Source organism: Panthera pardus, unplaced genomic scaffold (assembly GCF_024362965.1).
Source record: "Panthera pardus isolate Hobbes unplaced genomic scaffold, ASM2436296v1 HiC_scaffold_20, whole genome shotgun sequence".
In the NCBI taxonomy this organism is placed as follows: Eukaryota; Metazoa; Chordata; class Mammalia; order Carnivora; family Felidae; genus Panthera; species Panthera pardus.
In genome coordinates, this window is record NW_026526766.1 from 91,310,865 (window position 1) to 91,337,385 (window position 26,521).

General features: G+C 63.8%; 1 protein-coding gene across 4 annotated transcripts in view; it reads left to right on the forward strand.

Moving 5' to 3' along the window:
* The window catches only part of VAV2 (vav guanine nucleotide exchange factor 2), a 162,956-nt gene that overhangs the window by 88,613 nt on the left and 47,822 nt on the right, over positions 1-26,521 (forward strand). For all 4 annotated transcript variants that reach the window (XR_008424394.1, XM_053908505.1, XM_053908507.1 and 1 more), the window contains exon 4: positions 15,069-15,137. Coding sequence is in view for 3 of the 4 variants with exons in the window: in XM_053908505.1 (XP_053764480.1) it covers positions 15,069-15,137 (69 nt within the window). In the remaining variant the exon portion in view is untranslated. The remainder of the gene's footprint in view (positions 1-15,068; positions 15,138-26,521) is intronic.

A 26,521-nucleotide genomic window follows, 5' to 3' on the forward strand; every position in this document is an offset into this window, starting at 1 on the left:
GTGCCTGGCGTGTTCCCTGCGTGTTTTCTCGCACACCGCGCTGGGACTGCCCACTCACGTGTGCATCCTGGTGTCTTGTCCATCGGCGTGCCGGCAGCTGAACCTGCACGCGGACGTGCCAGCTGGGGCGGCGGGGGCCCAGAGTGCTCCAGATCCTCCCTCGGGGCTCCGTGGAAGGTTCTAGAAGGGATGGCACGCCTAGTGTTGAAGGCAGGGGTGGGAAGAAAGGTGGGCAGGCAAGGAAGGCAGAGGTGTTTGGCCATCCTGCCTGGGCAGCGTCGGAGGAGAGAGTGTGGGCAGGGGGAGGGGGGGACCTTCTGGTTTAAGGGTCCCGGAGCTGGTCTGGCAGCCGGGCCGATGACAGGGCCGTCACTGCAGGGGTGGGGGTGCTTCATGCAGCACAGGGGGCTTGTGTTGTGTGGGCCAGGCCCCAGCGTGGGCAGGGGGGCAGATGTGGCTGTGGTTCAGCTCTGGCCTGGCCCGTGTGTGTCACACAGAACCTGCCTCCGAGAAGGAGGGGCTGCCAGGACAGGGCCCATCCCAGTGGGGACGAGGGCGCCTTTTCCGTTCACCTGACAAAGTGACACCAGCTTGTCCTGCTTGTCCTGCTTCAGAGCCCCTCCTGGGAAGGACTCTCACGGCATTCCCTCCAGCCTCCTGTCCCCTCTCTCCCCAACTTGGTGACGGTGGCCCACTGTCAGGGACGAGGGGAGGCCTCGGGGCAGAGAGGAGAACGACACGCTGACCTTGGTGGCACTGAGGCCGTGTCCTGTCCACACCGGCCACCAGGACAGAGCTCCCGGGCGGCAGCCCACCGTCCTTCCTCTGGACACCCGAGTGGTTGTCACCTGCAGGTGAGATCCGGCCACCATGTCAGGACCAAGTGGAAAAGCCGGGCAGCCGGGCATGGTGGCTGGCGCCTGACGAACGGCAGCCAGGTGACTTTTGCAGTGAGTCTCTCCCAAGACCCCGGGAGGGACCCTGCCTCCTCTTGTCACCGCCCCCCCCCCCCGCAACGGGATTCCCGGGGAACCCTCGGTGCACTTGTCTCCGCCACTCCACTGTGGGCACCGGGGCTGGAAGGACACACGCTTGTTCAAAATGTATTAACGGGCCGTCTTGTGCCAGGACAGCGGGGAGCTGATTCACGCTGGGGACAGTCAGGAGGAGCAGGCCGGCTGCCCGGCGGGAGGGCCGTGAACCGCCAGCTGGAGCCTCCACGGCCGGCAGGGTCTCGAAAAAGACAGAGGGCCGCCGAATGCGCCCGCTCCCCTCCAGGATCTCCGGTCCTGGTGGCGGGGCTCGCGGGGTGGGGGTGGGGAGCCCCCGTGCCGTCCGCTCGCCCACAGAGCGCACTCAGCTGGCTGATCTCTCGGCCCTCCCTCCCCCACCCCGCCCTCCCATCCTCTCTTCATGCGACCAGTCGGCTCTGCATCTGTCCATCTGTCCCTCTGCCCCCCATCCATCCACCCATCTGTCCACCTGTCCCTCCGTCGATACGTCGTCTGCACGCTTACCCATCCTTCTACCCACCCGAATGTCCTTCCATCCCCCCTCTGCCCATGTCACATGAACGTGGGTAGGCTGGTCTCAGTGCGGTGCTGTGACGTGGTTAAGGTCACAGCCTCGTGCCGTGGTCCAGGCCCGGCAGCGGCAAGGCGAGGCCCGGGCTGCTCCCCAGCGCAGACCAGGCGCTCGGCCGTGTTTCATCCGGGGAGGCGGACAAAGGGGTGACCCAGCTGACCTGGGCGGTGGCCAGATGCTGGGCCCGTTTCCTGCTCCTGAGCCCATACGGACCCTTTGGTAAAGCAGCTCACAACCCCCCTGGGCCGTTGTGAACATTCAGACGACCCCCGTCGAGCCCTCCACACAGGCCCTGACAGGCGGTAGGCGGAGGGGCCGCCTCTTTGTGTCTCAGCTTCCTCGTCTGTAAACAGGGGTCTGCCCACACCCACCTGGAGGGCTGAGTGGGTTAAAGCAGGTCGTGCGCGAGTTTCCTGCTTCGAGATGGGTGGAGGGAGCGTGGGCCCTGCCTGCGGACGATCTTGGCAATGCTCACGCCTCCGAGAGCCCGGGGTCACTGCCGCGCTCGAGGTGCTCGTGGAGGACAGTCGGGGACAGCGTGCACCCAAGCCCGAGCGTCTGCTCCGGTGTGTGGCTCAGGAGCATCGCCCCAGTCCCCGCCGGGCCTTCCTGGGGCAAGTTCAGAGTCATGGCCGGGAGATGTCACTGGTGGCTGCATCGGCCTGTCCTCGCTGACAGACGTTCCTGGTGCCAAGACAAGAGACTCGCTGCTTGAGGAAAACCCCAGGAGCGTGAGCTGCCTCCCTGGCCGAGGACCTGTCTGCGCCAGGCGGTGAGACGGAAAACAAGGACGGGGGGGCCTGGCATATTCTCTGTGACCCTTGCAGATTCATCAGGTCCCCAAGGACAAATTTCAGACCTTTTGCCCGGCTCCCACAGCCTGGCACCTTCACGCTGGAGGGGCCCTTCATCCCTCCTTTTACATGAGGGGAAACTGAGGCCCAGAGGACCTTTCCTAAGGTCCCTTACCCGAGGAAGTCAGCAGTCATTCATTCATTTGCTCATTCATTCATTCTGTCTGTGCCTCGTGATGTCTGCCCCCAGGCCAGGTGCTGGGACACAGCCAGAACTGACTGCTGTCAGGCAGGGAGTTGGACACAGGGCCCCGGTCACAGGCAGGTGACCGTGCCACAGCAGGCCGCGGGGCAGGGCGGGATGAGTGGGGAACGTGATCTGAGACCCGGAGGCACAGGGTGAAGGGCAGGCCTGAGTTAGTCGGGTCCAGGTGCCGGTGGGATTTTCAGCAGGTGCATTAGCCCTGAGCCTGTTTCCTGGTCTCTGAAAGGGAGGCTCGTGTTGGCCGATGGTCAGAGCCCTTGGTGAGGCCCAGGGCCCAAGCAGCCCCGAGCAGTGGTTCTCAGGTGAGGCCTGAGGACGCCTTCGAAGGAGAGCCCAGACCGGGTGGGCGTGGGCCGAACGGTGGCTTTAAAAAGATACACCCCGGACCTGTGAATGTGAGCTCACTAGGGAAACCCAGGGGGCCCTAATCCGATGGCCAATGTCCTTATAAGAGACGCGTGGGAGAGAGACGCAGGCAGAGGGGCCGTGTGCAGACGGAGGCAGGGACTGAAGGCCTCTGCCACAGCCCAGGGACACCGGGGCCCCCCCGGGAGCTGGGAACGGCAGGAGGGAGCCCCGCCCTAGAGCCTTGCCCGGCCCTGCCCACATCTCGATGAGGATTTCCGACCTCTAGCGCTGAAAGTATGGCTTTCTGCTGTGTTCAGCCTCCCGGTTTGTGGTACTTGGTTACTGGCAGCTGCAGGACTCTCACGCAGTGGGTTTGGCTGGGCAGCGGGCTCTGGGGCGGGGGCCAGGTGGGGGCCCCAGCCTCCAGCATGCCTGGCGTGTGGAGCTGCGAAGTGCCCTTCCCAGAGGCTGATCGGTGTCCCCACCGGCCCCAACCACCGACACCTGCCCACGGCGGGGACGGGGGGGGGGGGGGGGGGGGGGGGGCTCAGAGACGCCCCTGTGGTTAGCAGGGACGGGAGGCTGGGCCGGCACGGACGGCGGCTCCTTCTGCAACAGCGTTCGTTGTTGGGGGGCGGTGAGGATCTCCACCCGTACTGGGTCCAGAGCCCTCTCAACTCCTGCCCTTCCCTCTGGGGAGCGAAGATGGCTTCACTCTGCGGCAAGCCAGACGATAAAAGCCTGCCTCTTCGGCAAATGTCACCATTAAAAATTTATCGGGGCGGCTGTGCGACATTATCGGCGCGTTTTCGGAGACCAAGCAGCAAGCGTTGTGCGGTGGGATTTACGCACGTGCAGAGGGGAGGTGCGGTCGTCAAAAGTGCCCGCGGAGCAGAGCGTGACGTCCTGACACGGTGGCGGTGTTGGGACTGTGGCCTGGCCTGGGGGCGGTGGCGGGCGGGGGGAGCGCTGTCGTTAGTAGGGTCCCCCAGCCCAGCTCCGGGGTGACGTCTGTCGTGCTCTGTACAGCCGTGAGCCCGGCTCCCAAGCATGGGGACAGCCCGCACCTGTCCTCACCGGCAGGGGCCCCGTTTTCCCCCAGACATCACCCGGGGTGTCCACCTCAGGAGGGGTTCTCGTCTGTCCTGTCCCTCCTCGCCACCGGCTGCTTCTGTTAGGCTGAGCCAGGTTCTGCAGTGGCAACGGAGAGCCCCCGAGGCCTGTGACTCAGAGCAGCCAGCGTTGGTGTCTTGCCCACGCGTTACCACGTCACCTGCTCCCACGGCCAGGCCGGCGGGCGGCCTCCTGCTGGAACAGCGCGGCCGTCACGGCAGGGACGCGGCCCCGACGGCTCGTGCGCCGGCCCCTGCGGACCGTGCCCTGTCGGCGAAGCCATGATGCTTGGTGACAGGGACTCAGCCTCTCCCGCTGCTCGACGCTGCTCGTCCCCGGGGTGGGGGACAGTTGCTCCCCTTTCACAGAGGAGGAAACTGAGGCCGGGAGGCTGGGGCTTGCTGGAGGGGGTCTCGTGACGAGGGAGCCGGGGTGGGGGGAGCTGAGCCGGGCCCTGAGCCCGCCCGGTCGCCCGTGGTGATCTCGCTCACCTGCTGTTCATCGTGCTGAGATGCGCTGGTCCCCCCCACCACGTGGCCCCCCTTTTGACCAACACGTGGCAGTAAGTATTCTGACAGGAGAGAGGGGGGTCTTGGAATGGACCACCTTTTCTTGGCCTTCTTAGTCCCCATTTGTTCTGATCTTTTCCTCTTCTGTTTATTTTTATTTACTTATTTATTTTTATTTTTGAGAGAGAGAGAGAGAGAGAGCGCGTGCGCGCGCGCATGTGTGGGGAAGGGGCAGACAGAGAGGGAGACACACAATCCGAAGCAGGTTCCAGGCTGCGAGCTGTCTGCACAGAGCCCGACACGGGGCTCGAACTCACAAACCGCGAGATCGTGACCTGAGCCGAAGTCGGATGCTCAACTGACTGAGCCACCCGGGTGCCCCTTCTGTTTATTCATTTAACTTTTGATTATTTTGAGCCCTCTTGAGCCCACCAGTCAACCCAGGGAGCTAGAACATTCCAGCTCACGGGGCCCCAGGAGACTCGGGACCCGGCCCTGCTCCTGCACCCACCACCTGCCTGCTCCTGCCTAGTTAGTTTCACTAAATCTCACGTGTAGTTTCGTCTCGTCCTCCTCGTTTTGGATGTTTGACGAAGAGAGTCCGTCAGGTTGGCTCCGGGGACTCGCTGTTTTCTCTGGCCGTCCTGTGACGCATCAGGTCGCGGTATGCGGCCCTGGGCCCTGTCCCCCGTGCCACAGCTCCCTCCGGGTCAGCGCTCCGAGTGTCCACCCCCACCCGGGAGTCGGGGGTCTCGGCCCCGCTTTGCAGAGGGGAGACCCCAAGGGAAGCCTCCGGCCCGGTGTCCCAGCCGGTCGGTGGTGGGGCCGGGACCCCGTCCCGTGGGAGTCAACGGGGCGTTGGGGGTCCCGGGGCCTGGCCCCGCACTGGCCCGGACACCCCAGCCCTACCAGCCTCCGTTCCCTGCAGGGCTCCATCCCCGCTTTGCGGACACTGGGTGGGAGACCTGGACGCGTCTCTACCCCGACCTGGCCTGGAGGCTCTGGCGTCCCTGATGCCGAGCTGCTCGGGGCACAGGTGCCTTGCTGGCTCTGTCCCCTGTCCCCGGTGGGGTTGGTGGCTGCAGAAAGCTGGATTTTCTGCCATTTGGAAGAATTCCCTCCTCGAGCACCCCCGGGTCCCGGGGGCCTGGACGTCACTGCGGCCTGGGAACCCGGCCGGCAGTCCTGAAGCAGGGTTTGGGTGGAACAGTGTCCAGCCGTGGCCCCTCTGATTATTATTTCCTAAAGCTGAGGCCTGGAGCCCGGCCCCGGAGCTCGGCTGGGCCCTTGGCCCTGCACACGCCAGGGTGGGCGATGACCCACACGCGGCTCGACACCCAGAGCCACCTTCAGACCCAGGGCTGGCGCCATCCGGGAGGGCTGAGGCCCGGTTCTGATCCAAAGTGGCCACGCCAGAGTCCACGGGGCACGGTGGGAGGGCTGCGGTCCGTCCTTGTCCTCGCGTGGGCCCAGGGCAGCCCGCTGCTGGGGACGCAGCTGATTACGGCTCTCCCCTGTCCTGACCTGTCACCCTCTTGAGGCCCAGGCTCCAGGGGGAGAGGGGGGGGCACTCAGATGCCCTGGGCAGGGCACCTCGATCCGGCTGAGCCCCAGGGAGTGAGCAGTGGCAGGCCTGGGGCAGCGGACGCCCCGGCAGAGGCTTCCAGAGGGAACACACTTGGTGTCCTGCGGGATGGAGAGGGGCCAGGGACAGTGGGAAGGAGACCTCTTGGGGAGGGATGGGCAGGGCACAGGGTCTCCGAGCCTCTGAGTGGGAGGGGTTTCAGCCGGGCCGTGGCCTCTGAGATCTTGTCTGGAACCCTCCGGCCAGGACCGGTGAGGGGCGGCCATGGCCGGATGCCCGGGCACGGGGTGGGGGTGGGGGGCATGGCTTGCTCCTGCCTGTGTCTCCTGCGCTCTCTGGCCCCTCTTGGGGGCAGTCCTGGTTCCAAGCCCAGCTTTGTTCACCTCCCTGGGCCTTGATGTCCTCGTTTGTGATGAGATGGTCACCCCCGTCTCGTGGACAGTTGTCATGACTGACTGGGAGCTTGAGGACGCCCCCCTCCTTGTCCTGAGGCCTCCCGGGCCCCTTGTTTGTGAATGGGGGGGGGGGGGGTTCGGGTTTCACGCATGCCCCACCTCACCCACACCCCCGGCCGGCAGGTGGAGGCTTGACCAGACTGCTCTGGACCGGCCCTGCGTCTGGGCCGTAGGTGCCGTGATGGAGGGGTGGCCAGAGCTCCCCGGGACGCTGACCTGCTTTTCTAACCAGAGCCCACGGGTCAGGCTTTCCCCCGGAGTGCGATCCACCCCACCACTGACTGTGGCTGATCAGCGATGCCGTCACGTGGAGGGGGCGCCGGCAGGCCGGCCGTGGTTTGGCCTCTCCGCCCAGGGGGATCCACTGAGGGCGGGGGTGCTGGCTCCGGGGGGCCTGCAGAGGCCTTCTTAGGTCTCGGTGCTTTGGGGTTCGCAGCTACCATTTCTCAGGAGACAGGCAGGAAGTGGGAGGGGCACAAGAGTGCCTCCAGCTCTGTGTCACCCCAGTGTCACCCCCCCACCCTCCGCTCCGCCCACATGGTTTGTTCTTGGAGAGGAGAGAATGGTGGCCCAGAGAGGGGAGGGATCTTGCCTGAGGTCACACAGCGACTTGGTCAGTCCGATTCCCCAGTAGGGTCCCCATCTAGTCTCCCAGCTTTTGCGTATTTCCTGAGGAGATCTCGGTCTGCTAACCTACCGACTTGGCCTTCTTCCGGAGCCAGCAGCGTGCATTTGACCCCCGGCACGGCGAATGAACGTTTCCGTGTCTTTCTGACCCCACTCCCACCAGTGCGTCCGCCACAGGCTCGGACAAGCTGCCATTTTCTGCGTGCCAGTGCCACTGGGTCACATAATTAGGGAGCAGAGGGGGGTCGGGGAGGGCCTGAGCTCCACCCCAGCATTACAGACCTGTGCTGGGACCGGAAAGGTCATTTCAGAGAGCCACGTCCACATTCAGATGTGGACGTGGCAAAGGAGAAAAGGGAAGAGTCTCTATCTCCAGTAGCTGCCAGAGGATTCCGCGGGGTGTGGATTTCAATTTCAGTCCGTGTTCCCAGCTGCCCTGGTGGGAGCAGTTTGGTAAAGACACCATCGGAGCAGGGGGCCTATCGAGCTTCCGGCCTGGAGGCTGGTGGGCTCTGGAGCCTTCGAACGGCCACCCCGCCAGGCCTGCTTGCTCCTCGGGAGTCGGGCCTGTCGTCCGTCTGCCCATCCCTGACTACAGTCCCGCCCCGGCCGGCCCCGTGTGTCTCCCACTGCCCGGCGTGTCCGAGCTGGGCACGGCTTCCCCAGCCAAGGCCAGAGGACGTTTAGGGGCTCTGGGCCACCCGTCCCCAGTTTGGAAACTTTGTGCGGAGCGGGCACGCTGGGTTTCTGTTGGCACAAATGGGGGTGTGCAGAGGCCTTAGCCCACAGACTGGGAAGAGGGGCCGGGCAGGCGGTGGCTCTGGGAACCCCCTCTCTGCGGGTCTGCGGCCAGTTCCGAGGCGCTTCCCGTCCCCTGGTGGACACGGCCAGACTGTCCCGTTCGGGCAGGGCACGGGCCGCGGGGATTTCCTGCCCCCCACCCCCCAGGCATGGGAGGAAACAGCGGAGTGGCTGCGGGGGCTGGGCCCTGCCGACCCAGTGGCCTTTCCGCTTCTAAGTGCTGCCGTTCCGAGAAGTGCGCCGGAAAATAAAAAATACACTGAGTTTCAGGGCTGCTGAGAAGTGGCCGCTCCGGACCCTGCCCTCCCGTCGGTGGGATGGCCCGGCCGGGACGAGGTCAGAGCGTCTCCCTCCGCCCTGCTAGGGTTTGGGAAGCAAGGGCGGAAACAGGCTGGGACTTGGGGATCGCTTGGGCTTCCTCTCTGGCGGGGGGGGGGGTGCTTGCCATCTCCCCGGGTCGCCCCACTTCCCCGCTCAGCCTGGCGTCTGCTGGGCCTGCCGCGGCTGTGATGGACATGTGGCTTCACTTTGGTGTCCCTGCTTCCCAAGCCCCCGCCACACGGGAGGCAGAGAGGGGGGATTAACCCCCATTTTACAGCCCAGTTCATCGAGGCCGGGGCTCGGACCCTTTGGCCAGCTCTTGGGCTAGGAGACCGGCCAGTTCCGACCCCCGTCCTACACGAGGCTGGGACCCTGCACTCAGCATCAGCATCAGACTTTGCTCTCCAAGCCAGCTCACCCCCCGCCACCTCCTGTGAGCAGCCCTCCTGATTGCCCCAGGCCAGGACTGCCCTTCCACCCAGACTCCCTCCTGCTCTCTGCGCCTCTGTGGCTCCCTGCGCCCCTCAACCCCGTGTGGGTCACCCTCGTCTCTGACACGGGGTGTGGCCTGCACCGGCTGCGGGCGTGGACGGGGTGCACGGCCGGCGCTGCCCCCTGACGCGAGGGCCCGTCTGCGCTGGGCGGCGGCCGGCTGAGAAAAGAAACCGGATCGTTTTGACAATCGGTGCTGTGTGGCGGGAGGGCCGTTTTTTAATAAGGAACCCTGGGTGCTTCAAGGCCTCGCAGCCAATTAGCAGACGGCACCCAGGTGACTCTCTCAATAATTAAACGGGCCCGTCGCGTCCTCCAGGCTGCTGTTCTTGATGTGCCGTTCAAGTGTGCCCGGCCACCGCTGCCCTGGCAAACTGGTGCCAGAGGGGGTGTTGTCCCCCCCCCCACCCCCCATGCTGGCCGCTTCCTTCTCACCGGCCCCTGGGCACACCTGCGCACACCCGGGCACACGTGGAGAGATGTGGCCAGACCCGATGGTGTCCTGGTACCAGGCTCTCCCACAGCCCCACTACACCCAATTTGAAGGCCAGCTTCAGAAGAGGAAACTGAGGCCTGGCCAGAGATGTAGGCTGCCCAGGACCCCTCAGGTAGTGCCCGCGTCCCAAATGGAAGCACCGTTGTCTCCCGCGTGCGGGACTAGGAGGCCAGCACTGAAATTCCCTGGTTCCGGGCAAACCGGATGGCGGTCGCCCGCTGCAGGGCAGTGCTGGGTGCCGGGTGCCCCTGGGCCTCTGGGGCCCCGTCCGCCGGTCTACCCCTCCGGGGTGTGGACTCAGGGCTCTGGCCCCCACCCTTCCCTGGGGCGCAGCGGGCCGGCCAAGGAGGACTGAGCCATCCGCGACCCTGCCAGTAAACCCGGCCCTTGGAGGTCACTTGCAGGGAGTCAGAATTGTGCTTTCTTCTGGAAGGCGCCAAGTGAAAGATGAAGTTCGGCTGTGTCTCAGGCCCTGGGTCCCTTTCATCTGAACGCCCGCAGAACGTGGGAAAATGAACGCCGTGTCCTACGTTCTCTGAGCAGTGCTGAGCGACCCACGTCGGAGCCAAACGCTGACCCGGGACGTTCTTACCTTCCTGAGTGCCAACTTTTGTTTCCAGACGATGTCCTTTGTCTGAGGCACGGGGTGGGGGGTGGGGGGTGGGGGGAAGAGCTCTGGGGGTGGGGTGCAGGGCCCGGTGACGGTGCTGACCTTGGGCCAGGGGCTGCCCGCTGGGGCTGGCTCCGGGAGTCAGCACCGGGAGCTGTTGGGCAGGAGGCCGCGGGAGCCTTGGGGACTGGACTGTGTGTGTCCGAGCCCTGGACTGGGCAGGTGGGCTCTCGGGCTGGGCCACCCAGAGGGGAGGAAGGGTGACCCCCCCCCCCCGTCAGATACTCACCGGACACTCGCCGGGTAGAAGGGCCTGACCTTGGAGGCTCACGGTGTTAACTTGTTTCAGTGACTGGGACTCCCATTCTACAATTAGGGAAACTGAGGCAGAGAGAGGGTGCCCTGCTCGGGGCCACATGGTGAGCCTGCAGCAGAGTCAGGATTCGAACCCGGATCTTCGTTCTTAGCTCTGCCCTCAAGGCCTCCTCTGAAACGAAGGTGATAGACGTGGCTTTCTGTCTTGGCTTCCGGGGTGTTGGGGATAGAGCTGGGGGACGGCGCATCTGGGCCCGGGGCTGGGCCATCTGCACACACAGCTCGGTGAGGAGAGGTGCACCTGCCATGTTCCCGGGCTTCCTGGTCTGGGGTGAAGGACCCTCCCCCCCGCCCCCCACCCCGGGAAGCAGGCCCAGGAGCCCCCGTGTGGCCCTGCACAGTGGAGTGTGGAGTAGAGGTAACAATGTGGAGGAGGTGCCACCTGGCACCAGCCGCCAGACGGGCCACAGACGCGTGCCACACACACGGAGAAGCCAGGCAGCGGGAGGCACACCAGCCCTGGGCACAGCCCCGCGTTCCCTCCCGTTGGCTGCTGCCTGGACAAGTACCCAGGCAACTCGGACAGGAGGATCATTTCCCCCGGAGCCCCACGGCCCAGGTCCCACCACCCAGGTCCCACAGCCCAGGTCCCACCACCCAGGTCCCACCGCCCAGGTCCCACATCCCAGGTCCCACTGCCCAGGTCCCACGGCCCAGGTCTCACGGCCCAGGTCCCACGGCCCAGGTCCCACGGCCCAGGTCCCATGGCCCAGGTCCTACCGCCCAGGTCCCACCCCCCAGGTCCCACGGCCCAGGTCCCACTGCCCAGGTCCCACAGCCTAGGTCCCACCGCCCAGGTCCCACGGCCCAGGTCTCAATGCCCAGGTCCCACCACCCAGGTCCCACTGCCCAGGTCTCACGGCCCAGGTCCCACGGCCCAGGTCCCACGGTCCAGGTCCCACATCCCAGGTCCCACTGCCCAGGTCCCACCACCCAGGTCCCACAGCCTAGGTCCACCGCCCAGGTCCCACATCCCAGGTCCCACGGTCCAGGTCCCATGGCCCAGGTCCCATGGCCCAGGTCTCACGGCCCAAGTCCCACCACCCAGGTCCCACAGCGCAGGTCTCACATCCCAGGTCCCACGGCCCAGGTCTCACATCCCAGGTCCCACGGCCCAGGTCTCACGGCCCAGGTCCCACCGCCCAGGTCCCACATCCCAGGTCCCACTGCCCAGGTCCCATGGCCCAGGTCTCACGGCCCAGGTCCCACGGCCCAGGTCCCACCGCCCAGGTCCCACAGCCCAGGTCCCACTGCCCAGGTCCCATGGCCCAGGTCCTACCGCCCAGGTCCCATCCCCCAGGTCCCATGGCCCAGGTCCCACTGCCCAGGTCCCACAGCCTAGGTCCCACCGCCCAGGTCCCACGGCCCAGGTCTCATGGCCCAGGTCCCACCGCCCAGGTCCCACATCCCAGGTCCCACGGTCCAGGTCCCACGGCCCAGGTCCCACGTCCCAGGTCCCACGGTCTGGGTCCCACCACCCAGGTCTCACGGCCCAGGTCTCAATGCCCAGGTCCCACCACCCAGGTCCCACGGCCCAGGTCCCACCACCCAGGTCCCACGGCCCAGGTCTCACGGCCCAGGTCCCACCGCCCAGGTCTCACAGCCCAGGTCCCACCGCCCAGGTCCCACGGCCCTCACCACAGCACAGGAGGATGTGAAGCTAACTGGTCCTCCTGTGTCAGAGACCCGGAACCTGCTTCTCAAGGAGGGTGTTGTGTCTGGAGGTCCTCTCTTTGGCTGTTTTGGGCTTTGTCTTATAAAGCAAATCTGGCTGCCCACTGCTCAGGTCCTTCCCAGAAGGCAAACCTGAACCATCTGCCTGAGCTCCTGGAGTCCCAGCCGGCATGGACCTGAGCCCACCACGTTCAGCTCCAGGACCCCCAGGGCGTGGTCTGCCCCCCTTTCGGACCACGCATCCTCTCCCCATGGACCTGTAGGCACGTGGGGGGCACGTGTCATGCCCTTAGAGGCCATAGTTTTTTAGCAGATTCTTGGAGAAGTCCTGAGGACGAAGACCAGAGCCTGATGTCTTGATTCCAGAGCTAGATTCAAGCTGCACCTTCTCCCTGGAGCTCAGAGCAGGTGCCCAGGAAGTACCAGTGAATGAATGAAGGAGAACGAAGCAGGAGGATTTAGAAACGGGAGTCGGGCCCTCGTCCGTTCTTTGTTCAGGGGTTTCGGTTCAGGCCCCCTTAGGGTGCCCTGTTTTCAGTGTCCCGTCTCTGGCTGGTGACCCCCTGTGCCCCCAGCACCGGGGCCGTGATTGTCCTGGGTGAGATGTGGCCATGCTGGATGCGGACATTGTACTTGGGGCGGGGGGAGGTGTCATCTGAGGGGGGTTCCTCCGGAAGCAGCGGTGCGCACCTGTCACCGCCTGTCCCCGGGAGGGGGGTGTGCTGGGTGGGGAAGCCTGGTGGGGTGGAGGAGACATCGCCTGACGCTTCTGGCCCGGCCATCCCCTCTATCCCCTTGGTGGTCAGGTGGGAAACTTGGCTTCCCAGAAGCTGGGCACCAGGAAATGTGGTCTCAGGAAGGGCCCGATGGGACGAGAGGATCCCAGCCTGCCCCGATAGGCTGGCGGGGGGGGGGGGGGGGCTCGCCATCATTTCTGTGCTTCCGTCTCATTTCCTCCTCCTAAAGCGCACACGGGCTCTACTGTTAACGTCTGGGTGTCTTGTTGAGCTGGGAGGGGGATGGGGGGCAGATGCGGCCCGGGGGATCTGGGTGGTCAGCTGGTGCCTGAGGCAGAAGGGACAGAGCACTGGGGGCAGAGTGCCTACCCAGTCGCCCCTGCTCCAGCCCCGCCCGAGCTTTAAGGCACAGCTGGGACGTAGCCCCAGAAGCAGCTCAGGTGCTCTCTGTGTAAATGGGCGTCCCCAGTGTTAGACCAGGGTCAGTGCTGCGGGGTCACGACTCGTGGGTGACGTGAACACCCGTGCGTGGTTTCTCATAAGCTCCCGACGGGGCTTTCCCGCATCTAATTCACCGCTGCCCTTTGTTGTTGTTTCCCGGGGCGAAGAGCAGCTCGAGAGCACGTGACATCTGTCCGTCGTCCACCCATTCGTCCGTCTGCCCGTCCGTCTGTCCATGCCTTTCTAGTGCCAGGCTCTGTGCTGGGCGGACGTGCACCCGGGCTGAGAGCGTGGTCAGATCTTCCCACCTGAGGTGGGGCTTGAGTTGAACCTTGAAGGGAGCTCAGCTTCAGGGGGACGGGCTGGGGCAGGGGACGGAGGGCAGAGGGCGCGCACGAGGGCTGGGGGCAGGGCGGACGGGGGTAAGGCCGCCCCCACCCTGGGTACTCCTGTCTCAGGGCCAGCCCCCCGCGGCCAGGTGGCTGCCCCTCCCTCTCCTGCTCTGGCCCACCCTGGCCGTCGCCGGTCTTTGCCTGTGGCAGAAATGAAATGAACTTTCGCAGCCCCGTTCTTGAGGGGGTTTGTGGCCCGGGACGGGGACGTTAGAATAAAAGAAGCAGATTCTGTTCTGCCCAGGTGGACACCTGGGTGCTGAGGACCACAGCCGGCCCTGTCCCCCCTGACCGCCCCCCCTGCTCTCCTAGATGCAGTTTGGGAAGACAGTTGGTAGGGACCCTGGGGGTCCCCCCCCCAATACGGAACTATGAGAAAATAAAGGGCCTCAAGTCCAGATAAGCTTGGGACTCACGGCCCACTCTGTCTGCTGGACAGATGTGAGAGGCCCTGACAAGGCCCGCAGCAGAGAAGCACAACCCCCCGGCCCCTGCCAGGAACTCTGTCCCACACCCTCCAAAAATCAGGGGTTCACCACCTCCAAAATCAGCCTTCGGATTCAACGGTGTCAAGATCTCTCTCACCCTTGTCGGGAGGAGTTTCGTTGGGGGAGTGGATGCAAGTTGAAGGGACAGAGAGGAGGTGATGGGGGGGCTGTCGGTAGAGACAGATGGACTGTTCCTGAGGCACAAGGCCGAGGGAGGGGAACGTGGCAGGTGCTGGGGGTCCGGGGTGTGGCACCAAGGGACTGCGTACCCAGGGGGTGACCCAGGAGGGAGGGAGCATCGGTGTGGCCATCGAGAAGACATTAAAGAGACTGCCGTGCTCCTCTTGGGGCTCCTCCCCTCGTGGCTCTCTTTCCAGAAGGGAGGCAGGGCCTTTGGGAAGGCAGCGGGGACAGGAGGACACGCTGTGGCCCCGAGCCAGGCCCCGGGGCGCGGGCGAGCACCAGCCTTCTTACAGGCCACGGCGCGTGCCCAGCGTGATGGGCAGCCTCCCACACGGCACGCTGGTCCTCGCCCCTGTCCCTGTTCCAGAAGCTCCCCCGTCCCCACCAGAATCCCGTCCTTCGTCCTGTCCTCCGGGAGGATGACGCTGACAGTCCTTCCGGCCGGTGCTAACCACGAGGGCGCCTGGAGAGCCCCAGCGCTGTCACACCGGTGAAGGCTCCCTGCCGTCCCTGACGCTGTTCCCTCATTTGCCAACAGGGCCGCGGGGGCCCATGGAGAGTGACCGACCACCAGTGTCCCAGGGCCAAGCTGGGCACGGCCGTGCTCACCCCTGACGCCTCCACCTGGCTGGTCCCGATGCACGTGCCACCGTCGTGCGGACCCTGCTTCTTCCGCGAAAGCAGACGGAAGCCCCGCGTTGCAGACCCGTGGGGGATTTGAGGCTGGGCGCCCGGCGGGCCGTACAGACCTGCTCACCCCTCTCTCGTCTCTCCACAGGCCCTTTCCCTCGGAGGAGACCGCGGAAAACGACGATGATGTCTATCGCAGCCTGGAGGAGCTGGCGGAGTAAGGAACCGGCAGGGAGGGGCGGGTCGGGGCCAGGGAAGTCTCGCCCGGCTGCCCTGCCCAGGGCCTCTCTGCTCGGGCTCCCCCAGGCCAGAGTGAGAACTTGGGCCTCCGTGAGAGCTCAGACGGATGAGCACATCTTCACTTCATGCCCCCCTCCGGGTTCTGGAGGCCTCCCGGCTCCCGCCGGCCGTGGGGAGAGCTGGTGTTTCCAGAAGCCGGGGCCCCTGGAGCACAGGCTACAAGCAGAGGCGGTTTGTGGGCTCAGGGCTGTCTCGCGGCCCGATGGGGGTGGGCGAGGGGCTGAGACCAGGTCACCTGAAGCCACAGGGGGCGTCCACCCCCTGCTCCGTGGCCCCGCCCTTGCATTGCTCTGTGTCTGCTTCCGGCCCGGCCCCCCTGTCCCGGGGACCCCAGGGACCAGCTAGGAGCCCCGGGGCGGTGGCTCCTCGTGAGGAGGTGGTCCGGCCCCGCAGGGCCAGCTGTGGCCGAGGGTCACGCGGCCGCTGCTCAGAGAAGGGGGTGGGCAGCTTCCCCGAGGAGGGGCCGTGGGGTGGGGGAGCTGGGGTGCCCCGACCGCGGGCGAGGAGGCCCGACAAGCGATGGGCCCGCCCAGTCCCTGGGGTGGCGGCTGGTGGCTTCTGCCCCAGCCGGCCTCCTGCCCTTCCCAGCTCCTGCCGGCTGACTGTGCCCCTCTTTCCCCTTCGGTAGCAGACATCGCCTTGTCCGGGGGACTCCCCATCTCTCTCCCCTCCTCTTACAACAGACTGAACCCGAAATCCAGTGAGCACAAGAGCCGGGGTCTGTCGTGCGCCTGCCGCGTGGGGGCCCTGTGTTTGCCGCCCTCGCTCGTGTGTGGGGCTGCCTCTAGGGTGAGGGGCGTGGCCCATGTTTTTGCAGGATTCCCACGGATGTAAGCGATCTGAGTCACCCAAAAACCAGCGTGTCAGCACCATGCTGGTGGCCCAGCCTCATGGGAGTCTGCGAAGGAAACACCTCGCCGGCCTGTGGGAGCAGCGCCCCCCCCCCCCCAGCCCACCTTCTTGAAGCTGGGCTGGTCCCCGGGGCCCTGGGGGGACCCCGCAGTGAAGTGTGGGGCTCCTGGGGGTGCCTCGTTGGCCCCATTCGGGTTAGAGGTCTGGAGAGTGCCCTGAAGGAGACAAGCGGAGGTCAGGGCCCACACGAGTCACATCCAGATCCTGGACCACCCCCCCCCCCCCCCCCCCCCGCATGCCACTGGTCACCCTGACCGGTCTCAGGAATCGCAGAGGGACTTGGCTGTCGACTGCACCCCGCCGGCTTCTTGGGGTGCCGGCTTGAGTGAGAGGCTGCTCCCCCGACCCTGTAAAGGGTGGGGAAACCGAGCCTCAGAGAGGCACGGCTGGAGGGAGGGCCCCCTGGGGGTGAGGGCCCAGCCCATCCCCCGTCTCCCACCTGCTGATGGCAGGCCCCCTTGCTGCTCGACTCAGGGTTACAACTGCGTCTCGCCCTCCCTTCCTGGCTTTTCCTGCCTTGGAGGTCCTTCTCGTCTGCCACATCTGGGCCTAAGCGTCCCCCACTTGGGGAAGCCTCTCGTACCCACCCCCCCGACCCCACGGGGCACCCACAGCCCTGTTTGCCTTTGGGCCGTCCGTGGGGTGCATCACAGTTGGACAGTGAAATGTCTGTCTTCCGTAGACTGGAAGGTTCTGCGGTCAGACTCTGTGTCTCTTCCTTGCCCCCCACCTTCCGCCCCCAGCTGCACACGCCTCCCGCACGCGGTGTGACGGCAAGTCCCGAGCGGTAACGACACTTCTGGCGGGGGGTGCCCCTTTGCGGAGCCAGGCACTGCTGGGGCTTCACCTCCTTAGGAAGTCTCTGTGAGGTCCGCGCTGTGGGCTCCCCATGTCACAGACAAGGAGGTAAAGCCCGGAGCCTGAGAGCCCCGTCCAGCGCCGAGGGGGTGGTCCTCATCTGTCCCTTCTCCAAAGTCACCAATGTGAGGCGGAGGGTCTGTGCCCTCCGGAAACATCCCCCCCCGTGGTCAGCAGAGACTGAGGGCTCCAGCAGGAGCCGGCCGCGTGCGGCCCAGGCCAGGCAGGAAACACGTCCTCAGACCAGCCCGGGACCCTCCCCTCAGCATCCCCCCCCCGCCAGGATTCCTGCCTATCTCTGATGGCTGGCTTTGCATGTTCAGTATCGAGGGTTCCTGTGCGCGAGGTCCGGCGGCGGCCCTGGGGTGCCCGTGGCCGCCCTTCCCCGCCCCGCTGCCCCCCGACCTCCAGAACCAAACACGGGATGCGATCCCTGTCCCACGGAGAAGCCGGCGCGGGGGACACGTGGCCTTGCGCAGTTCAGCAGGGTGGCTCTGTGACGTTAAGAGCGGACCTCCTCAGTCCACTGAGCTCCTTGTGAACGCAGTTGCTGCCAACGAAAGTCGTAGGTCCCAGGGACAGGTTGACCCTGTGTCTTTAACTTGAGGTTTGGTCCCAGCTTCTAGTTTAATCAATTTTTCTTGCTCCTTTCCCCCCCTTCTCCTTTCACCGAGAAGCACGTTTTCCTCGCATCTCGTCTCTGCGGGCTTGGGATCGATGTGGATCCGTTATGGCAGTTGGCAAGACCCAAGCCGACCTGCCGTTTCCTACCTGGCCCTGCTGGGGACGGCAGGTGGCCACGCGTCCTCCGGGCTGGAGCCGGGGCAGTGGCTCGGGTCCGTCCTGACAGTGGCGGGGAGCAGGCGGTGACATTTGGAGTGGAGCCGGCTAATTCCTTGCCTTGGGCTCTGGGCCAGGTGTCCGAAGGGATGATCTCCTTGTGCTGCTGAAGGGCCTCCCGGCCGCCCGACCGCAGACGCTTGGCCGCTGTTCGAGGTTGTCAGAGAACCCGGCGTGGTTCTCGGGGCGCGGGTGAGGGGCCGCCATGTGTGCGTGGCCCCGGGTACGGCTTTCATTCCGTCGGTCAGCCACGTACGTGTTCAGTGGTCCACCGAACACAAGCGCTCCCTGTGTGTCAGCTCGGGGCCAGGAGCTGGAAGTACAAAGGGGAGGGAGACCCAGCTCCTGCCTCCGGGACCCCGGGTTCGGCAGAGGGTGGCGTCACTTACGAGCTAATGGGCCATTTTGGGGTCAATGTGGTGAGGGTGGCAAGAGGGGCGAACCTGCCCCTGGCATTGCTGGAGGAGAGAGGGGGGCCTCCCGTGTGCGCGGCCTTTGGGAATACTCACTGGGGGCGTCCAGAACCTTCACTGTCCCCGGTGTCCCCAGGAGGTTCCTGAGAGCCTTGCAGCGTCAGCCCAGGCTCCGCAGCGAGAGCCCCCTTCTGGGCCCCCTGAAACAGGTGCATCAACTGTGTGGGAGAATCTGTCCGTCCGACGGGCCTGGGAGCCTCGGCTCTGGCACCTACTTGCGTGGTCTTTCCAAGTTACCCGCCTCTGTGCCTCGGTTTCCCTCTGTGTACGACGCGGTGTCAGGATCTGCTTCGGGAAGACCGTCAGTGATGTTGCGGGTGGCGCCGCGCCCCGGGGGCACACCGCGAGCCCCCCCCCCCCGCCCCCCGTCTGCCCGTTTCACCAAGATTGTGGCTTTTTTCCCCCAGTTTCCAGATGGCTGTGGCAGTGCTGTCCGGGAGAATGAGGACACAGCCACACGCACGACTGACCGCAGCTTTTCCAGTAGCCGCATCAAAACAGAAAAAGGCGGCATTAATTCCAAGAACGTGTCTTTAACCCCACGGGCCCAAAGTGTGTGGTCAGCGAGACCGATCGTCAGGCAGCTTGCCTTCTCTCGTGCCGCACAAAGTCCAGGCTGGTGCGTGTTAGACGCTGACGGCACAGCTCAGTTTACGGGGCCGCGTCGGTGAGCTCGCAGCCACGTGTGGCCGGTGGCCCCTGTGAGCTCAGCACGGGTCGCGGACCCAGCACGTGGCTCCAGGAGCCGGTGCGGAGCCCTCCCCACGTTTGGATGGACGGTCGTCGTGCTCTCAAGCGCTCTGAGCTCACTTTCGAGATCCCTGAATAATGCATAATCAAGTGATAGAGCAGCTCGTTGCAAAAATTAACACAAAACGTTGCCACTCGAATGGCCTGTTTCCAGCTCCCGGGGCGCCATCACTGACCGCGGGGCTGGGGGCTGTGCTCTCGGGGTCCCCCGCCCCACATTCGGACACGGCAGCTTCGGGATTTGGAAGTACACGTTCCCTGCGCTTTGGGACTAGGAGCGTGTGGAGGGTTTTCTTGGCCCAAAGGAGGCGAGGGGGGGGTGGCTGGGTCACAGCCACAGGACACCCCGGCTCTGCTCAGCGGCCCTGCCTGAGGGAATGGGGGTGGGAGGCAGGGACGGCGTGTCAAGCCCCACGGTGACAGATGGCGGGCCAGCCACCCGGGAGATGTGCGGGAGGGTGAGGCCGAGGTGCCCTGACATGTGCGGGCTCCCACTGGAAGGGCTGTCCTCCTGCCCCCGCCGGCCGCCTCCTGAGCCCCTGGGACAGGAGCTCGGAGAGATCACCGGCGCGGGGCCTTGGGCTCCTTCTCTGCTGTCCCCTGGGACTCGGGACCGGGCTCTGGCTTTGCTCGGTGACTTTCCCTGTCCTTTCCAGGGGCCTCCGTTGCCCCAGTGACTTGGTGCCGTTGACTCCCGCCGTGTTGGCGAGCCCCGGCTCGTTCCAGCCCGAGAGGAGCAGCGAAGGTGCTGTTCTGTCTTACTTGGGACACGTTAAATCCTTCTCAGGGCCTCAGTTTCCCCACCTCCGAGATGAAAGCAGCCGGCTGGTGTGCGGGTCCGTTGGAGCCCGAAGGAGCCACGGCTCTGTGACCAAGGACCCCCGTGCTCAGCCCCTCATCGCTTCCCTGGGGGTGGTAGTGACTTTCAGGCGTGAACAAATGTAACTGTGGCGTAGGGACAGAATTTACCCGAAAACGTATAGCTGCGTGCTTTGCCGAATCCTAAAATCACTTTGCGGCTTTCAACGTGTCATGTTGGCATCATTGGGATAATTTTTTTTAATGTTAACTTATTTATTTTTGAGAGAGAGACAGAGTACAAGCAGGGGAGAGGCAGAGAGAGAGAGAGACACACACAGAACCCGAAGCAGGTTCCAGGCTCTGAGCTGTCAGCACAGAGCCTGACACGCATGGGTCTCGAACCCATGAACCATGAGGGCATGACCTGAGCCAAAGTTGGATGCTTAACCGACTGAGCCACCTGGGTGCCCCAGGGGATCATTTTTTTAAATGTTTATTTATCTATTTTGAGAGAGAGAGAGAGAGAGAGAGCAAGCAGGGGAGGGGCAGAGAGAGAGAGAGAGAGAGAGAATCCTGAGCAGGCTGCATGCTGTCAAGTCAGAGCCTGACTCAGGGCTCAAACTCATCAACCATGAGTCATGACTTGAGCCGAAATGAACAGTCGGACGCTCAACCGCCTGAGCCCCGCTGGTGCCCCTGGGGTAATTTTTTAAGATGTGTAAAATGTAGGCGTGTCCCAAGTTGATGCTCCTTCAATGACACGAGGATGTCTTTTGCAGCAGGGTCTTTCCCGTCCTCGGGAGGAAGGTGGGGCGCACAGGGGTGGGGGGCAGACGCTGTGCTTCTCCTGCCCCACCCTCAGGTGCCCCTTGTGGGCAGGGGATGAGAACAGTCGCTGTGCCCGACCGAGACCTTCACCCGAGTGACAGTGCATCCCCACCCTCTGTCCTCGCCCGTCCGCCTCTCCCAGCCACAAAGAAAGCTTATTCGAAACCTGTCCCCAGTTCACGGACGTTCAAGCCACCTGCGTGAAAGTTCCGTGTCTCGTGGACAGACCTGCACGTGTGGGGACGCCCACCTTGTGTCGGGGGTGGGGGCGCGGGCTTGGGGACGTCTGCTGTTCACCCCAGAGGATGGCTTTTCCAGAGGGGACAAGCTTGGAAACAGACTATGTAGGAACAGTCCCGTTAAAAACAAATAGCAGCCCCCAGCCCTGTGGGGCAGCCCCTCCCCAGCCCCTGTCCCCTGTGGAGGACCCGGAAGAACAGCCCCACAGTCTGGAGGAGGTCGAGGCAAAGCCCCCCAGGGTGGACGTGTGGGTGGACGCCCTCCTGGGTCATCCTGGGAGGCCGCCGTCCTTAGGCTAATACAGGAGCCTGGCTGGAGGGGGCGGGGCGGGCAGGAGGGTCTGTGCAGGTGTCTCACTGCCCCAGGGCACCTTCCAGAACTCAGTGCCCTGGCTCTGGGCTGGGGAGGCGGGTGACAGCCGGGCACAGCCCTCTTTCGACAAGGCCGCCTTCCGTGCTGGCCGAGCCTCCTCTCACCTGGCCGTTCGGGCTTCCTTTGCACGACTGTGTGCCAGGCACGTGCGGCCCCAGCCGGGGTCTCCGGGGCAGCACGTGGCTCCTCAGACCCTGCAGAGGGTCTCCCCGTGCTCCTGTGAGCTCCGTGAGGCCTGGCCAAGTGGAGGGTGCGAAGCCATCATCCCTGGGGTACACGCCGGGTCTGTTCCCATGCGCAGCCCCGCAGGTGGGTCCTGGAGCCTTCCCTCTGGACGCAGAGAAGAGGCAAAGGTGCCCGGATGCAGCGACTAAAGGGCAGAGGTTCGACTTGAACCAGGTCCGACCCCGAGGGCCATGGGCCTCACCGCCCTCCCTGCCCCAGGGCCGTCTCACGGAGCCCGCCTTGGACCTGCTGTTGTGACTCCCGCCGAGCTATCCAGGTTCTGTCCACGGGGCCCCGGGACACTGGGAGGGCTTCTTGGAGGAGGTGTTGCTGGAAGTACACCTTGAGGGAGGGAGCATAGGATTTGCTGGCGTGTGATTTAGGAAACCTTCCCCCACCCCCACCAGGCTGGTTACCGCCTCGTGTTGGGCCAGGGTCCTGGGAGCATCTGGGTCTCAGCCGTGTCCGTCTGTCACTTAGGAATTGAGGGCTGGCAGTCCTGTCCCCAAAGTCACCCTGTCTGAATGTGTGGCCCGGTGGTGGGACAGGCAGCACTGGGGCCCTGGCCTCTCTCTCCTGCCCCTGTGGTCTGGACAAGCCGCCTGATGCCCCTGCCCCCCCCGGCCCTTCCAGAGCTGGGCAGAGGGCAGTCCGTCTGAGCCCTGCCCGGTAAACAGGCTCCAGTCCCTTCCTGTCATTCTGGTGACAGAGACGACTGGCCACAGCTGGCGAGACTGGCCGCCCAGTGCCGTGCTCCCCGCAGCTCTGAGGTTTCCTGCTCTGCCCCCGGAACACCTCGGTCTCTCCGTGCACGGGCCTGAGCTGCCCTGGCTGGCCTGGGCCTTCGGTGGCCTTGCAGCCCTGCTCCCCGACCCCAGCACTGCGGGAAAGAAGTCTGCTCATGCTCTATGCTGAAGCGGGCCGGGGGGCCCTTATCAGTCAGTGCCGCCCAGCTGCCCCATTGCCACCCTGCCCTGCTAGAGACTCATGTATGCAGGCCAGCGGATAGAACACAGGCTTCTGTGAATTTCTGTTTTTAATACCTCATTAGGCCCGGTCTTTTCAGGACCAAGGCGGTCGTAGCGCTTCCGTGGCCTGATTTAACAGTCTCTGCAGGTGGGGAGGCCAGTGCAGAAGGAAAGCTTTCGAGATGTGAATATTCAGCTTGGTCCCAGAAGGAAGCAGGGACCAGCTGGGCTTGGCCGGAAGGAGAGGTTCACCTTCTGTCTAACAAGGGCCTTTCTCAATCACTTTCATGGTAGTGTCTTCTGGGACGCCATGAGTGTTAAAGACTAGGCCTCTTTGACATTATGTCTCTTGTGTTCAATCATGCCTGACACAACGAATAGGCCTAACATCCTGGATTGCATCATAAAAAGTCCTGTCGTGTGGAGGTAACTGCTGTCCCCGATTATAAAACTGCATCCCGCAAAACCCAGCCTAGAGGTCACCTCCTCCAAGAAGCCACCCTGACTTTACTCGGCTGAATGAAGTCCTTCTTCCCTAGAAGATTAAAAACCACACCAGGATTTCTTTGCCACCGTGTTGTCGTGGCCTCCCCGTGTTTGTCCCCCACCCCTGGAAGCGAGCTCCCCTTCAAGGGCGGGCAGCTTGACCTGAGCCCTGCACGCTGGCACAGAGAACGTGCCGGGTGGTAGTGGGGGGGTCCCGAGCCTTTGCTCTTTCCGCTCTGAGGACCGGAGCGCAGTCCCCAAGTGCTAGGCCCTGGTCTTTCACAACACTGCAAAGTGGGTGGTCCTGTCCCCATTCTGCAGTTGAAGAGATGAAGGCTCAGAGAGGGTAGGTGACTTGGCTGTGGTCACACAGCACACTTGACATGAGCAAAGTGGGGATTGAAACCCTGAGCCATCTGCTGCTGTGGCCCAGGACCTTCCTCTGGCTTCCCCTTATGACCCAGCTCAGGGGGTGGGGATGCTTTTGTATCCCTGGAAAAGAGAGAGAGCTTCGGTCGAGAGCACGGTGCTGGTGAACTGGGCTTCCCCTGGGAGCCTGGGAGCCGTGGTCTCGTCTTCGTGTGCTCCTACGTGGCTTGGCAACCTTGGGGGACTGTCTCGCCCTCTCTGGGCCCTGGCTTCCCCACCTGTGGGAACGGCAGCGTCTCCCACGCAGGTTGGGGTGAGGGTCTGCCGAAGGCGCGCAGGCCGGCCTTCCTCGCGTGGGAGCAGCGTCTGGTCCCTTGTCTGTCTGTCTGTCTGTCCCTACAAGCAGCCGTGCAGCCCACAGCTCGGAGGCCCCCTCTCTCTGCTGCCCGGCGCAAACCGGGGTCAGGAAGTGTCCGATTCGATTTCCAAGTAACAAGTTCAGGATGGCTCGGGATCCCTGCTTCCCAGCATCAGACCGCCCGGGGCTGGCGCACCTCCGCGCCTGTCAGCAGTGTTTTATGTCCGCGTAAACACGCGGGCTCGCCCGGGGCGGATGGCGGAGAGTTTGTTCACCGTTCTTTGATTTTCCTCAGGCGGCGGGGGCGGCGGGGGCCTCTCGGAGCAGCTGACTTTCTGTAACAAAATCGGGGCGGGCGGGCCGGGCTTTGGGGGCCAGACCCCGGGGTCTGAGGCGGGAGGGGCCGCGCGGGCCATTGTGAGGACGAAAATAATTGCCGGGATTTAGCATCTGTCAGAGCAGCTGCCCGCTGGAAAACTGCAGAGCAAAAAGATGGGGGGAGGGGAGAGAGGGGAGACAGGGAGGGGGCGGGGGGTGCAGGTCACTGGCCCCGGGGGGGTGGGGGCCGGGGAGGCCGAGGGGAACCGGGCAGGTCTCTCTGGGGCGTGGGGCCCCGAGGCTCACCTGCCCTTTCCGACTTGGTCCAGGATCTCCCCCCACCCGCCCCGTTCACACCGTCCTTGGGCTCGCTCGTAGGTGCGGGGACAGAGAAGGGCCATCTCTGAAACCCGTGAGGCCCAGGTCAGCACTGATGCCTGAGGTCTGGACCCCCCGCCTCTGTGTTTCAAAACCTGGGCGTATTTAATGCCCATGGCGTCTGTTCGTTGAGTGCGGGCCCCTGTGCCGAATATGGGCCCATCCAACCTCCCCTCCCACCCCCTGCAGAGGCAGGCAGGCCGCAGCCACCGCTTACCGAGCACCGGCTGGATGCTAGGCCTCAGCTAGCCATTTGCATCGTGGTTGATCCTTCCAACGAGGGGTGGGGTTATTCCTACCTCACGGATGGGGAAACTGAGGCTTAGGCTCTCCTGCCCAGAGTGACAGAGCCAGGCAGGGCTGAGCATCCAGCTGGGACTCGCCTGACTGCTTCACCTCGGGGTCGGGGAGGGGGTGTGTGGAGGGGGGACTAGTGAGAGTCAAGTTCCCAACTTGAGTAGGGAGACCTGGTGTGCATCTGTCTGGCCTGAGGAGGTGGGGACCTGTCGGCTCTTGTCCAGTGCCGATCGAGTGCTGTTAGCCACACGGTCCGGCGTGACGGACGCTGAGTTTGTCCATGAAGTGTAGCCTCTGGTGACTTACAGCCTCCACAAGGTACATCTCTGTTGGCCCGAGGGGCTGATGCGCAGAGAATTAAGGTACAGTCGGAACCCAAGCCAATCAGAGCTCGGTGGAATGGCCCTCTGCTGAGGCACAAGACGCTTCCGGGTTTTGCAGGACTGGGGGCGGTTGGGCTGGGGCTGGGTCAAGCGCTCCGGGCCCAGGTGGGAGGCCCCCTCCCCCGTGGGACCGTGTGCAGGCCCTGGGTCATAGCCAGACACTCAGGGAGCGGTGTCACCAGAGAACAGAGGCCAGGGTCCTCCCACGGGTGGCTCTGCGTGCCGGACACTCAGACACTCGGGGGACCTTCCGCCCCCCATTCCCCAACCCCCCATCTGTCGTTTCCTTTTCCTCCCCTCCGACAGCCACGGCCGTCAGGTGCACTGGGCCCAGCTGGTCATGACATAAACGAATCTGTTTCAACAGATGCCTGAGACTCGTAATCTGGCCCCTACCCTGTTCAGGAAGCTCACTCTTGGAGATGATGCCTTTGCTAAAAACCAAGGTGATGGTAGGATGTCCGTGCCAGCGTTGGCCAGAGGAACTGAACTGTTGGGATCCAGAGCTTGTCACCCCTACTGTATTCTAGAAGCATCTGTATGTCAGACATGACTGCTGCCCTGTCAGTCTCCCCACCTGGACCGTGAGATCCACGGCGTAGAGTTGATGCCTTCATCGAGTTGCTGGCACAGAATCGGTCTTAGGATAGGTATTGATTTAACCAATCGAACCTGATAGGTGTTTTCTCTTAGTTGCCGAGTTACACGAATGTTTGATTGTACTTTCATAATCGTTTAAGGTTTATTTACGTAATTTCTGTACCCAACATGGGGCTCGAACTCGTGACCCCGAGATCAAGAACCACGTGCTCTGCCGACTGAGCCAGCCGGGTGCCCTCATCACTTTGTATTAAGAAGAAACCCTCTCTCCGCTTTGCTGTTTCGTGTATTCCCCTCCCTTCTCCCATAACACGGAGCATGCTTGAAGTGTCATTCTAATGCCGCTATTTTGTGGTTTCAGATAATATGCACGGACCTTCATTGGCCTGCATTAAACAGCGTTTGGGAGAGTGTTTTCGTAAGTGAAAGGAAGGTAAATGTAGAAAGCGCGGGGTTGTGAGTGGTCTACGGCCGTAGGACGAGGACCCTTTGAGGAGGGGAAACGGAGGCCAGTATAGTCGGGTGACCGACAAGTCACTTCCCCAGTCTTCAGCAGGCTTTGGGTAACAGACATTTTGCACAGCGGAGACAAGGGACGGTGTCTGCATTTTTTAGATCTTTCTGTCGCAAGTTAAGACACAAGTGTACAGCTCTTCGTCTCGGGTTTCCAGGGGCCTGTTTTCAGCCGCAGGGCCCTGAGTGAATCAGAAGAGGTGAATGGGAAAGGGTGTGGAAAGAGGGGTCCCCATATGAATGAATGCTCCTTGTCTTGGTTGATTTTGAGAAAGGAAACAGGCTGAGAACCTGGTGGTGGCCACGTGTTGGGGTGACCGCCCTGGGTGTAT